General features: G+C 36.1%; 1 protein-coding gene across 5 annotated transcripts in view; it reads right to left on the minus strand.

The window, feature by feature from the left end:
* EYA4 (EYA transcriptional coactivator and phosphatase 4) overlaps positions 1-15,213 on the minus strand; it is a 158,477-nt gene that overhangs the window by 127,546 nt on the left and 15,718 nt on the right. For all 5 annotated transcript variants that reach the window (XM_066994266.1, XM_048075748.2, XM_066994264.1 and 2 more), the window contains exon 2: positions 12,487-12,588. In XM_066994266.1, coding sequence (XP_066850367.1) covers positions 12,487-12,519 — 33 coding nt within the window. In that variant the 5' untranslated portion in view covers positions 12,520-12,588. The remainder of the gene's footprint in view (positions 1-12,486; positions 12,589-15,213) is intronic.

Below are 15,213 nucleotides of genomic sequence, written 5' to 3' on the forward strand. Positions count from 1 at the left end.
CAGAGGAATTAATGTGTGCCTTTGAAACTACAGCCTTGCTACTACAAAGAAGGGTGAGAAAAAGTGACATTAATTCAAAAATGTCGTACTATGTTGGTAAAGAACCTTTTTAATGTTTTCCATTTTAGCTAAGAGTTGCAGGACAGCCTTACCCGGAGAGAATTTTAAAATTGCAATGCTTAAGCAGCAAAGTCTCCAGCTAAATCTTTCTAACTCAAGGTGTCAGACAACTTGCACTGCATAGACATAGAAAGGAAAGCCAGATCCATGCACAGCCAAAACTCACAAAATGAGCCTCTTCATTTGAACAATAGCTTAAAATACTACCCACAAAGACAAATAAACTTCACTATATTTTCTTCCTCTCATCACCCAGGGAATGGCTTAACTAGAAAAAAGACAAAAAAAGTCAGCAGGAAGAACACTATTACTAAGGGCAATGAACTTTCAAACTCCAAAAAAGGAAATGGCCATTTCCATAGAATAATAAAAGAGAGATTTCCAATGGGGTTTATCAGCTGTGTAGTTTTTTCTTTCCATTTTTTTCCCCTTTTCCTGAGTTTTATGGTTTTCTCATTATGGATAATGATTTTTAAAATACACTCTTAATTGGCCTGCATTCTGAAAATTACTATTTTCTCTAATCTTTTTTTTTTCTAAAAAAATGCTCGCAGCAAGTACAATTTTTGAGCACTGAAAAGCACTTGGCTGAAAAATTAAGATGTTTCAGAATACTGCATCATTTCTCGTTGGGCACTGCATCCCATACTCACTCCCAGTATTGTCCCCTGGGATTGCTGGAAATTGGAGGAGGACAGCTAGTAGGTCAACTCCGGCTCTTAAGACATGCCAGATGGGGTTTTGTAACTGCTGATTTTAAAGGAGCCATGCTCCAGCCCTTTTGCAACCAGCTGGCATCCTTCCTCTTCAATGCACACCATGTTAGGTGAACCCAGACGGCAAAGAATAAAGCTCTTCCCTGAGGATAATTGCAGTTCTTCGTTAACCCCACACTGTTACTGGTAAACTGGGTGAATTTTGCAGCATGGTCTGCAGATCCACTATCAGGTGATACCCACAACAACTAGTTACATTGCAAAGCAGTTATAAGCAGAAGTACCTTTAGACATCAAATGTTATAGAAGTCTTTATGATGTGCAGTATGTTCCTCATAAACATGAGAAACTCCTTCATCCATGAAGGCAAATGTCGTACAAGCTCTCTGATCATCATAGTCTGCTTTTTATCATTATGTATTTTAGCACACAGGCCACACCAAGGTTTCCTTGTCTGACAAAATATACAATTTCCCCTACACCACAGAAGACAAAAGTAGCAATTAGTACAATCTAAACATACCTCTTTTTCTCCTGCCTTTTTTAAGAGCTCACATAAGCTTTTGCACAGTAGCTCTGCCTGACATCCAGTTGATAGGTTTTCTACAACTGTGGAATTTTACAGCTCCAGGACTAAAAGATAACTATGTTAGGATCATACTCATTGTTCAGTCATTCAACTCCTGTAGACATAAAAAAGAAACATCAACAGTTTAACTCTAGCTACATGACTAGAGAATGTGTAAAACACTCAGGATATTAGAGAAAAAAATGATTCCAAGTCATCTTTTATCAACATACAGGTGCTGAGATAAAAAAATAAAGCAGGTTTGTAGGCTTTCCAAACCTCGCAGCTGTGGACAGGTAGGATGCTTCTTCATACCTGATTACATGTGGTAGGATATTCTGTTAGGCAGTTATTCCCAGTCTTCACACAGCTCAGCACCATAACTTTCAACAGAACTCTTCATAAGGTTAATGTACAAAACAAGATTACCAACAGCATAAAAACAGCTAAAGTGTACAGTTATTATTGTAATATATTTGCTACCATACAGATATTCTAAACAACCTTTTAAATTGCATTAAAGAAATTTTCAGTAACTAATTCTAATTCTACCCTATTTAAATTAACATCAGGAATTTCAACCTGTAGCATTCAGGCCAATGTTGACAGCTCAGGGAAAACTTATTTTCAGTCTGTTCTTACTATAGTGAAAATTAAGTATTATTGAACTCTACTACTAATAAGAAACAACTGAAAAGGTTATGAACGATCAACCAATGACTCATGAAATATCCATCACATAACTGCGCCTTGTCCTACAAAGACTGCTCTACTGCTAATTTTATTATGCAGTTATTTCCCAATTACACTTAGCAACTGCAAGAAAAATAAAAATTGCTTTCACTGAATTTATAATCTGGATTCCTTGACTTAAAAGAATGCCATGCACAAAACTCAGGAAGGTATCGACTCCTTGATGGCCTATGATTTACACTTGTGATGACCTGAAGTGTAAAGTTTAAATTTCCATTTATGAATTTACCTACCTTTACATTTACATACCTTTACATACCTATACATTTACCTACCATTTGCCTACCGTTTGAAATAATAAGGACCTTTGTACCTTGAAAGCAATGAGAAAAGGGGGAGAAGATCAGTTATTTTTATGAATCTTCTAAATACAGATGCCACACTACAGAGTTTACAGGATAATGTTTACTTTTTAAAAGAAGGACTGCAAAAAAAAAAAAAAACCATGGAAAGTTATTATTAAAGCTATTTAACTTGGGCAATGAGTTTGCAAACATGATACACAATCAGTTAAATAACAGACTGGAGAGCAGGGTGTTGGTAGCCCATCAAAGCACTAACACCCCTACAAAAACCACCCCATGAAAGAGGAAGTACAGAGAAAGAAATACCCCAATACAGCTCTTAAGATTATTTAGCATTAATTGACTATGTGAATGTGCTAATGACTGGAGCTTGAGCTTAGCCTATCTCTAATTTATAACCTGAAAAGGAGTTAATAGATACATAAAGGAAGGTGATAACCAGTAGCTCAATGTATGATTCAGTGTACAAGAAACTAATTAAATGTATGTAACGGGAAACTGTGGTTGGATTCAAGCTCCTGAACAGTTAGACCCATGCATAAAAGATCTGACTGACAGCACACAGCATTTACCCTTTCCATCTACCTTACTTCCCCGAGAATAGGGACTCCTGTGCCCAGTGCACTGAGGTCTGTGTGAATCTACTTCCTGAAATAAGAGAGATTAAAAGTACTCTGAAAAGGCCGATGACAATGGGCAGGTAATCAAGTGGACCTCAGATGCTCATAATGGGTCAGGGTCCCTCAAGGCCAATACCTGCCAGTAAGACAAAGAAGCCAGTAGGTGACACCTAACAGTGCAGATGCGCCTGAAAGCACAGACAATGATCTTTGAATGATATAAACATAAAACAAATGCATATGACTATAAAAGTGGCAAATTTGTTTAGTTTTATAGAGGTTGTTTAAATAAATGCATTTAATATTGGCTAATGTAAAACATGGGATAACAACATAACTAGACCTGTTAAGCATAGAACACATTGCTCCCTCCAATACCAAAACTCACTGAGAGAATACAAATGTTCCGAAGATTTCACTGCAGAATTATTTTAATTGTTTCAAAAATTGTCATACAAAACTTTACTTCGTATCTGAAATAAACCAAGATAAAAATCAGGAGAGGCAATAACAGGCCATTCCACTCAGACAAACATGTGAACTGCTGGGAAGCAACATGCTGCACTTGATACACTGATTATTGAAAATTCCTGTTAAACAATACCAAAAAAATCTTGTAATGTTGCCATTTATTGTAAAGACTTGTTTTTTTCCAGTGCATACCAATGACAGTTCATGCTATAAACAACATCTAACCAGAAGATTGTTCAGATCTCAGTATACAGCTTTTTCTTTCACTATGGGAAAGCACATTAAACTGTTCAGTTCTGAATTTATATCAGTCTCAAGCAGAGGAAGAAATGTCTTGTCTGCATACTGCCCAAACACAGCTCTATCATCTATTGGTGTCAGTAAAAGTGCACAAACATCAACTAGCAAGTCCTACTGCATTTGAGACTCTGGTTTATCCAAACGCACCTGTGCAAACCACTATACTTTTTTTCTCTCTGTCCTTTTTTTTTTTTTCCTTTTTGGCTTTAGGCAATGCACCTGGAAAATGGGTAAAACTCTTGACTCTATTAAAACACAAAAATTTTACAATAGATTGCCTAGGCTTTCCCAGGTAAATAACTTTTTTTTGTAAGTACTGGTCTCTTAAATGCATTAGAACTGCAGGGTAGAGATGTTTTCAGAGTATTTCTCAACCCTGTTGTTAGTTGACAAACGACTAACACTCAGTTTTGCAGTGCCTTTGTTTGACAATACTCTGGTCTGGCTTTGCTTTAAATATCATGAAGCCAGCATCAGGATGCAGTTAACACATATACACACAGAAGGAGAGAGAGAGACGATAAACTAGGTCTGTTGCCGCATTTAAGAAAAGCTTGGTCAGTCAGCTCTGACTGTCAGCTTGGTTGAAATAAATTCAGTTTCTCACCCAAAATTTGCCTTTATGAGAGTTACATTCCAACACAAAACTGTCTCTTGGCTTCAATGCTGCTTCATATTTGAGTCTGTGGATATCTTGGACTAAAGCATGGTCACTGCAAAGAATTCCATGATGACATTTTCTCACCTATCATCAGGTGTTGCTTTCAGGAGTAGGGAGCATGAACCAATCTGAAGACAAACTGTGTTAATAAATCAATAACAAAATAACCAATACATGTTTTGCATTGTTTCTTCAACAGGATCCTCTGGGACAACTTCCACCTTAACTAAGAGTACGGCAAAACTATTTTCATCCGCTCTAACCATAATATCTCAACCCTTTTAACTTTTCAAGTTGCTAGAGAAGTAACCTAGTAGAAAAGAGGACAAGTCTATGACTATAGTTGACCAGGATGTGCTCAATATGTTTAAGATGTATTTTGTAAAATATGTTATTGATATTAGATTCTTCATCTAGTGTCATTTTATTGTTTAAAAATTTAGCTTCTCCCTATCATGCTTCTCTTTTATTAATAAGAGTTGACTTGCAAGTCAACCACTTAGATGCTGAGCGGAAAAGTTACTACAGAGAAAAGTTACTACAGGGGGAAGAAAGAAACCATGACTGTTATATGATGCTGAACAAATATTATCCTTAGCCACAAATCATTCAAAAGTATTTGCTAATAAAATATTTCTGAAATTACTGCTTTTATTTTGTACTGTATTTCCAAGTTGTTTCTTTTTTTTCAGAAATGTATTGAAGCACATGCCTAACTTAAAGCACATGAGAAATCCCATTGATTTCAATGGGTTTAATCTCACCCTTAAGTCCCGCACATTCTTCAGTGCACTGCTGCATCTGGGCTTTTACAGTAATCAAATGAGACTAAACAAAATACATGTTCAGTGCAATATGTACTTGTCACGTAAAAATGTAGACATGGTCATTTAATTGAGATGAAAGGACTAGGCCGTAAGGCTTAGAGTGTAACAGTGTCATACAAAAATGTAAGGGCTGATCCACTGTCATATTGTCAAATATTTTGTGTGCATTAACAGAATTCTGACCCCTTTTACTGAAGAAGAAAGTATTTCAGGACATGGTAACATCACGTGGACACTGTTAAAAGTCTAAGCAGATGCACAATCACTGTCCTAGAGAAATTATAATATTCTTATTTTTCATTCTCAAATAGGACTGACATGGACATCGCTGGAAATTTCATGGCTAATTCTGAAGTAAAACACAATACTAAAATCAATTAAAAGTACAGAATTTATAAATTTGGCATTTTAAATATTTGAACAAGTATCATATCTTGCATCCAATATCTGGCTGCAAAGCTTGAAATGTGCTTGTCAGATTGGATGACTTAATACAGAGAAGCACATCTATATGGAGGGGTAGTAGCTTTTATTATACTGGCTGATATGTTCCAAATCTTACATACACGTGCATATATACATTTTCTTAGGTGAGTGAGCCCTTCTTAAAGCTGCAAAGCAAGTCTAAGTTGGCCCAGTTTTCAGATCTGAAAGGAAGTTTGGTACCTGCAAGTTTCTTCCATTTTTTTCTAGTAGTATAATCTGTTCATGTATAATAGAACTTTCCCCTGTCGTCCTTCTATCATCAGAGCTCTGACATCACCATTAATATGGAATTCGATACTCTAGGCACCCTGTAGCCCTATGTGTACCTACTTTGAGGGAAGCTGATATAGCTGATGGAGGTAGCAATTTTCCCAAGTAGTTTTATCCCTAAAATTCCAAGCTGGGGCCTCTCCAAAGCCATAAATATCAGTCATAACAAACTGTATAGCAGCTACGTGTCAGTCTCTGTCAGCACTCCAAGGACAGTATGTGACAACAGAACATACTTCTTTTATTGGTTTCCCTTGTTATTAAAAACAGCCCATATAATGCCTTTCCATTTAAACCTCTGATACAGACTTAGTAACATCTTCCAGAAGACAGGTGGAGAGCTGAGCTAGAGGAGATGTGACAGTACCGATAACATGCACATTTCTGTTTTTCTGCTAACCCCACTTACCCTGTCTTGCAAGGTTACAAGCCACAAATGTCATTCTATTCTATTCTCTTGGCTATTTTTTTGAAGACATTAACTAATTAGCTTTTAAAGAAAACTGCATTCAAATCATATTTTTAATTAACTTTGAAAAAAATACACATTTCTATTACATGTGTGTCAATGGTGAACATTTGTGTCTTTGACCAATGCCAAACAGTATTTCTCCAATTACTTGCAACCCATATGAAACATGAGTCAGCTCAGTTTATTCTGATTGTCAAAATACATTATCTGCTTCTGAGTTTTGTCTGATTTGGTCTGCAAACAGTAAATGGGAAAAATAAAACACATACACAACCACTAATGTAGTTTGGAAAAATGCCTTCAAACTTATCACTGGTAGATTATGGTACAGAAATCACAGCATGCTGAAATGGTGAAGGGCAAAGTAATTAGAAAAATAGTATTTGAGTGTTCACAGAGATTGCTATGTAAAGGTCTGACAGGAGGGAGAGAACAACAATGGTGTTTCTACCCCAAGTTTGTTGGAACAGGAAAGATTCAGCTCCCTCAATTTTACTGTACTTTCCTCTTTGAATATAGTCAAGGAATCCTGCTATTACAGTTTATTCTTGATCCTCTGCAATGTACAATGGGTGATCATTTTAGACCATCTATGGCAACCCATCTCTCTGTGAGTTTCTGTGTCTCTAGAAAGGGGGTAATAAAATACCTAAGCAATTCTTAAAAACAGTCTCAAACATACCTTGGAAAGATGTGTTGATTTTCTTTATCTGACTTTCAGTTACAGCATTTTTCTTCAATGATTGTTTTTAGTTAAAAGCAAACAATCATTTAAGGCAATTATTTTTGCTTGTTAAATCCTTTTTCTTTTTCGGAAGGTACTTGCACACCGATATGTAATATAGCTCATTGCTTTCATAACAATGAAATATTTTCAGCAATTCATTACTGGAAGCTAGACAAGACAACTTCCAGAGCTTCCTTTCAACCACCAGTTCTACAATTCTGTAATTTGGCAAGATGAATTGCTTGTAATATACCAAGTGCTACAAACATTGATATTACAGAGATAAGAACCACAGCATGCTATGATGTAATACAGAACAGTCTTTTAAAGTATGACTGACACTTAAAAGAAGGCAAGAGAGTTTACATTATTTTTCATTTCACTTAAATTAGCTTCAGCCAAAGCCCAGGGCTCCAACCTTCACGGCATGAGAAGGCTGCCCAAACACAGCGGGCTACAACAGGACACAGCCTCACCGAAAGCTGCAACTGTGGGGACTCTGCGACAAAGAACCAGCTACACCTGAGAACTGATCTGCAAGAAGATTGCATCTGACACCTTCACACATTAAAATAAAAAATAAAATAAAATAAATAAATAAATAAATAAAATAAAATAAAAAATAAAAAATAAAATAAAAATAAATAAAATAAAACAAAATAAAATAAAAAACACAGAAACATTACAATCCGAAAGACTCCAGCTACGTGTCGAATATAAATGCAAATGACAAATACGATGATCTGCATAATCTGATGAAAACCAAGTAACTTACCCAGTGCACAATGCTGATGATTGCCCAGACTTCACAGAAATGAAAAAAGCAATTCATTCAGTTTTAGCCTCACATCTGCTAGTGTCCTGTCCTACTCAACTGCAATCTATTGTTTAATTCTAGTTTAAAATGAAGTAATCTAAATATGCACACTGTTATATAAAAGGGGCAGAGGATGAAATTACATCAGTTTCTAATAAGGTCCTTTGAAACCCTAAACTAGCTAGTTAGCAGCCAAATTATTTTTTTCTACTAATACAGATTGAACAGCAAATAATGACTAGAAGAATATAAAATAATTAGTTTAAAACTTCTGTAGTTCTGAAAATTCTGTTTGCTATACCAAAACACAATAAATAATTATCCATCCTAAACATAATTTATAATTTTATTAAACACTGACAGTCTTAAAAATATTAAATATCTTCCATCTTAAAAATAAATAAATAAATAAAACATTTTTTTCCTAAATTCTGTATTCTTCGTAAATACAAGATCTGTAAATTTCTTTCTCTCCTCTTTCAAAACTAAACAGAAGAATTTTTAATATGCACCCTTTGAAAAAGTATCTCTAGTTAGCATTTAGTAAAAATCAGGATATTTATTTTGAAGGAGAGCAATAGTAATACAAAATCTAATGTGTTTCATTATATCATCTACAGTTTTTTAATATGTTGTATATAGAATATATGGCAGCTAGTTATCAAAACTACATTTTCCATAGCTACATCTGTCTCCGTAAAACCAATTTATGTGGCTTTAATTGTTCTTTCACTTGATAAGTAGCAGCCTGCACATGGTGACTGACATCACATCAGAATATGAAAGTACCATTTGGTTATTTTCTTCTAGCTGTGACGTACATGTCTTACTATTTTCTTCCTTATCTTTCAGAATACTCATAAATTGAACCTTTCTGCCAATTAACTTCAATTTTCCCTCCTATGCATGGATGTCTGAGCATGTTGTGCATTTGAATTTGGAAAGAAAAAGAGAACTGTGAACTCTTCAGGATACAACACCCCCAGAGGTACAGCATCACTGAATGATGAGCCCCACCACAGCCCATTCCCTGTTGGTTGCAGGAACCCAGTTAGAACTGAACTGTGCCTGATGGATTCCATCCCTCCTCGTGCATCAGTTTCCTGCTGTTCAAAATACTGCTCTTTACCTCTGAGGCCACAAAAAAAAAAGACAGGAAAACTAAAGTACAATAAGCCCTGCTCTGATTCTGACTCTGTTTTGAACACGGTAATATCTAGAAGAACAGATTCCTCCACCTCTGCCACACAGGACTGGGAGTGAAAAGGGAAAGGAAAGCAAGCACAAAGTATTCCTCACTATACTGAGGCCCCACTGTCTGACAAGCTGGCAAGGAGTACATAAAAATTTAAAATGTAGCAGGGGAAAGGAGTTTACTACAAATAAAAATAGGAAAAACAAATAAATTAGTGACATAACACAGCAAATGGTGTATATCTTATATCTAATCAAGCAGGCATCTCAGAAAACACAGCAGCTGCTCATTTCAGTCAGATGCAATTCCTGTAGGGGCTCAGAGAAGAGGGGTGCACTTTGCTGAAGGAAGCAGCGTGTGGTCATGCAGTCACTACTCGGAGACAAAAGTAGGGGAATGTATTTCTCATATGGTAACAGGGATGTTGTGGAATTGCTCATGCTACAATAATGTGAGTTTCACATGATCATGACACAGTTTAACGATAGGAATTGTAGAACCAATTGTTTCTTATTAGTTTATTTTAAAAGAATAAAAGAGAGTAAACAACAAAAACTTGAATGAAAGCAAGAACAGTGATCTCAGAATTATGGAAAAGACTGTAAGAATCAAAAGTACACTACACTACATTATACTTTAGGAGGACTACTTACTTGAAGAAATTAGCATAATTTCTTTTCTTTAAAATAAAACTTGAAAATCAGCCTCTTTATTTAACTATTCCAAGTAACTGTGTCTGGCCTCCTTTACCAAGAATGAAAGGCTCTTAACAGACTGCTCGGGGAAATTAATTCAATAAAGGAATCTCTCTATTCAGAAAACTCATCTGTCCATCAAACATATTATCTAACAGCAAGCACCTTCTAAACTATCTCAGTTGCAGAGACAGGCAGTCTTTCAAGTAATTATGGACTAGAATATTCAGGGCAAGATGCCAGCACAAGTTTGAACACAGGTCTTGCATTCATGCTTATTCACACAATCTAATGTGCTTCCAGCAGAGGCTGGACCCTTAAGCGCCTAGAATTTCCATGATCTAAATCTTATGCACCTAGCTCCCAGAGAGAAATCCTGAAGCCAAAATTAAATGCCTAGATTCCCTGGACATGTTAAAAACCAGAAATCCTGCATGATGAACAGGAGCTGCCTAGAGCTAACCAGTACGAAACACACTAACCACTACAAAACGCCATAGCAGTACAAGAAGAAGGTGTGTAGCATATACATCTGATATTTTCCTGGAGCTTAAGCCATCAAAGCCTCGGCTAGAGAACACCTCTTTCTACCTGGAATCTCCAGTCCTGCCCTGTGGCTTTTAAAGAACTAAGCCAGAAACACTATTTTCTTTTTTCAAAACTTGGCTGTGAGAAGAGTTCAACTATAATACAACAATAAAAAGGCTTATGAATTGGGGAAATCAGTATCTGCTGTAGGTAGACAGGCTTCACACTGCAATTGCTTTTCTCAGGATAGCGCGCAACACCTGGGCTAGACCTTAGTCTGGGTGCACACCTAAGAGGAAGGCGATGATGAAATGGGAAACTTCCCACCCATTATGTTGAAATTCTGCTGCTGTTCAGCAAAGAGGTAGAAAAACAAACTCCTGCCTTAAATCACTACTTTCTGTGAAACTAACAGTAGTGTTTGCTATCTATATGCAATATAACATATATGTCACCCCAATTTTTAATCTGCAAAACTGTTCTCACATTAGCATAAAACTATGTCATAACTATGAAAAATACTAGAGATAAGACTACGATAAGGCAATGAAATGGCTATTCAAGTATGCATTTATCAGGCATCCAGTGGTGCAAAAATATTTTAACTGCTATGAAAACACATTTTTGCACTAAGCTAAACTGGCTCATCTACTTCCCATTAATAACCATACTATGTGTATTGCACATAATAATTGTTTCACAGACTATGAGAGAACTTCTGCTTAATCTTTTATGATCTTTATAAAACTTTATTAAATTATGAAGCCATGTAGCTTTTACATGCTCTAAAGTTTTGGTTGGGAACTATTAAGTACATAAATACATGCAGCTGTCCTGAGTAGTGCCACCACAGTGACTTAAGACGCTATTAAGACTTTCCAGTTCTGTCCCATTTTAAATAAGCTATAAAATTCTAGTCCAAGATAAAGTCTCAGATAGGAACTACCCAGTCAGGAGCAAAGTACTTCTTATTAAAGAAAATTACTGACATTTTAAAAACACGCACAAGCTCTTCTCAGTTCCTTGCACTTGTGTTACATATAAAAGTCTCTGCTATAAAAAAGATATTAAAACTAGTTTATTACATGGATAACCTCTTTCAGCATGTCAGAAATAGAAATATGAAATCCCTTTATTGATCTTTACTACACCGAACCCAAGCTGAGACTCATGGGGAACATGGTGCTCACAAAATCTGCCAGCACTGTGACCGCTACAAATTAAGACGTTAAAAACAAAGCCAATACTTTGGACGGCAAGCCCAGCCAAGTTTAAATTTGATCAGAGAACACTGCCTCCTCAGAACTGCAGTCTGGTGGCTAAGAAGTCTGGAGACCACATCCTTATCGGAAAGGAAAAATTAGAAAAGACGTAGAAGAAATGTCCACCCAATTTTTCCCAGCGATTTCATCAGTGACACAGAAGATATGCTGTCAGTTCTCACAATCCTCTTGAAAGCCAAGAGAGCCCTAGAAGAACTCATGGACATCATTTTCAACAGTCAATTACCTGACATTTCTTGTTCGTGTTTTTGGTAACACTTGCTTTAGCAAAACTGGCAGGCCACTACGGATACACATTTTGATACAGTTATTTGAACAAGACATACCGCTGTGCAATAGTTTAATATTTATTTTCCTCTGGTGTACATCAATTATATTCATCAGCTCTCCAACAAATCTAGTTCTGCAAAATCCTGTATATCTGTGATCTTCCAGTAGGAAAAAGGCAAGACTAAAACCACTCTTTTCATATATGAACTAAGAAAATATTTGAATCTAGAGGCACAGAAGATTTTACTATCTGAGTAAGATACTATCTTACTATCTAGTAAGATCTTACTAGTAAGATTGCCAGATTTTACTATAATTCTCAAATCTGAAGTAAAATACCTCCATACACAATTTGAACAGAGTTCAATTTATTCCATTAACTTTAACAGCATTTGTACTTACTGACTGTTCACTTAGATCCTGAGAGTCTTCCATGGAGGTTGTTCACCTTTCTTTTCCACCACAAGCAGAAATTATCTTCCCTTCAATTTACAGCTCACTGGTCTAAATTAAAGAGGAGATAAAAATTTAACATGTTAGTCCATGGCCCTCACTTCTAATGCAAATCTGCAATAAACAACACCCTAACTGAGGCTGTGGTTCCACTAAAATCTGCAGCAAGTTCCCATTGATTTCTATGAAGCCTCATTTCATATAAAATGTTTCAATGCCTCCAGTATTGTTTTGGGAAGCTATCTAAAATACACAGACAGATACAGAAACACATTTAAGTAATGACTTTTCCACTCCTAGATGAAAAAATAGCCATGAAAACAAGCCAATGGAAAAGCTAAAATGTTTAATACAGGCAGCTGTTTAAGTAGACAAAAAAGGATAACCCTTGGGAGGACATATTAGAGAGACAATTATAGAACACAGAACAAAACAGCTTAATACACATTTAATGATAACCTCTTAGTCATGAAGTGTCTGGCAGAAAAAGGTTATTATGCAATTATCAGCATGAAGTCCCCTCTCTAAGGTCCATTAAATTCCTTTAGGATTAAATAAAATACACAAAGTGGTTTATAACAAGCAGCTCCCTGCAATGTGCTAAATGATAGACATCAGCCTAATTGTCTACCATGTCTATGCCTACTCTCATAGGGTGAATCACTATCATCAGATATTGAGATCTTAAATATGGCAATGCTAAGAATTCTGCATAGCAATGATTACGGTAATCTTAACTACAAAGCCACACAACTATATTACAACCTCCATTCTCAGAAAAGATCCACTTCAGAGTAACAAGCACTTTGCATAATTTAAAATAAAACATGTGCCAGGGATATTTTATATATAAATAATCATAAAATTATAAATCAAACCTAGTGTTACATTCAAAAGAAAACAAAACACATCGTGGTATGCAAATGCATAAATTAAGCAGCCCAAACAATCTGAGATTACCTGGATTTTTTTTTTATCAACAAGGTGCTCCAAGAAATTGGAAGTTATTGGGAGTATTTCCAACAAAATAAACATATTATGGATACATCTTGGAATTAAATTCGACCAGTAAGTGCTTATACCTTATGCTATCTCCAACCAGCATAATTGAAACCATTACTTATCTGAGCTTAAATGATTTACAGCTCTGTCTGCATGCAGTGGAGCTCCAGATCATTCCACCCATATCTCCATGCACCTCCCTGCATTCACCTACGAACACCTCTCCTCTTGGTCTGAAGTGCCTCTTCCATATCTCCATCCTCAAAGTGTTAACTCCCCAGATTTCCTTGGGTTTTGCACTAGATATTTTCTAGAACACACACACATACAGAATTAGAACCCCAGTCTATTTTCTTTCCAGTTTCCCATCATTCCTGGATTACACGCTCCTGTTTTCCTTCCCTCTTGTCTAAGTTTCAGAAAAAGTTTAATCAGCATTTCATTAAGTTTGCCATTTATTTACATAAGGAAAAGACCAACTGCAAGCAAATCCTGTGGTATGTGTTTCACCTTAAGAGAAAGCTGCAAAGAACTTCTGTCTTTCAAAATGGCTTCAATCTCCTCTCAGTTTCAAAGGGATTCAAGACACAGACATCTTCACCCAGGATGCCTTCACTACAATGGTAACCACCTCCCATAGTTTTTGGCTTTGGGAGCCAACACCCTTGTATTTGTAAAAATTTTCTGTTCTCTTTGTCCAGCTGAGACAAAAGGACAATTGAAAGCTTTCTTTTAAACACTAAGTATAGGCATATTTAAGATGGGAGACTAGAGAGAACAACGGATATTTTGAAAGAAAGCAGTTCTACATGGGATTTCCTGTAGCAGGCCATTACTCATCAGCCCCTGCCAAAGAAGGCAATTCCAAACACAAAGGTGAATTTTCACAACCAATGCTAAAATATTCCACAAAGAACTTAAACATAAAATCTGTTTTAATTTAATTAGGAGTTTGAAGTGTGTGCACGTTATTGCATTAGTAAGATTGCCTACAGGAAAAAAAAAAATGCTCAAGCACTCACAGTAAAATAAAAGATTCAGAACAAATTTTTTGACCAGTTTTGAAGTTTACTGACTGCAAGTCAGTATCTGGATTGCATTCAAACAGAAAATGCTCTAAGTCTGACTGCTGCTCATAGACGGTGACTGATCCCTCACTTTCTTTATGAAAGCCAACTACAGAACCACACCATAACAGACAGCCATATTTACATTTCTTTCCTTAGCAATCATGAGCTTAACCAAAGCATACTGAAATCAATGGATGCATGCCACCTTTTTCCTTAAAAAATAAAGTTTATCAATATTTTAAATAAATCCTGGCCTAAGTCCAACAGGAGTTTTACCATTAAGAACCCATGTCTCACCCACAATGTGTAAGCTGTGTCCCAGAATCAAGTGGACATATCCCACTGCAATGCATCATTAAATATGCCACTTATATTAGCCTTCTTCTAAAAAAGGCTGACCTTCAGGAATTTTTTAAATGACTTCACTGAATTGCAAGACAAGCTTGTTTTAACCTTTGCATAAATACACCATGTGTTAAATATATCTTCCCACAAGCATGCAATAGTATAATCATTTTCAGGGCTCTCTTGTTCATCTTCACACTGCCTCAAAATTCAAATACTCTATTACTGGAAATGAAGCTTTTTTAAAAAGATAAAATAA

The sequence above is a fragment of the Anser cygnoides genome, chromosome 3, assembly GCF_040182565.1.
Source record: "Anser cygnoides isolate HZ-2024a breed goose chromosome 3, Taihu_goose_T2T_genome, whole genome shotgun sequence".
In the NCBI taxonomy this organism is placed as follows: domain Eukaryota; kingdom Metazoa; phylum Chordata; class Aves; order Anseriformes; family Anatidae; genus Anser; species Anser cygnoides.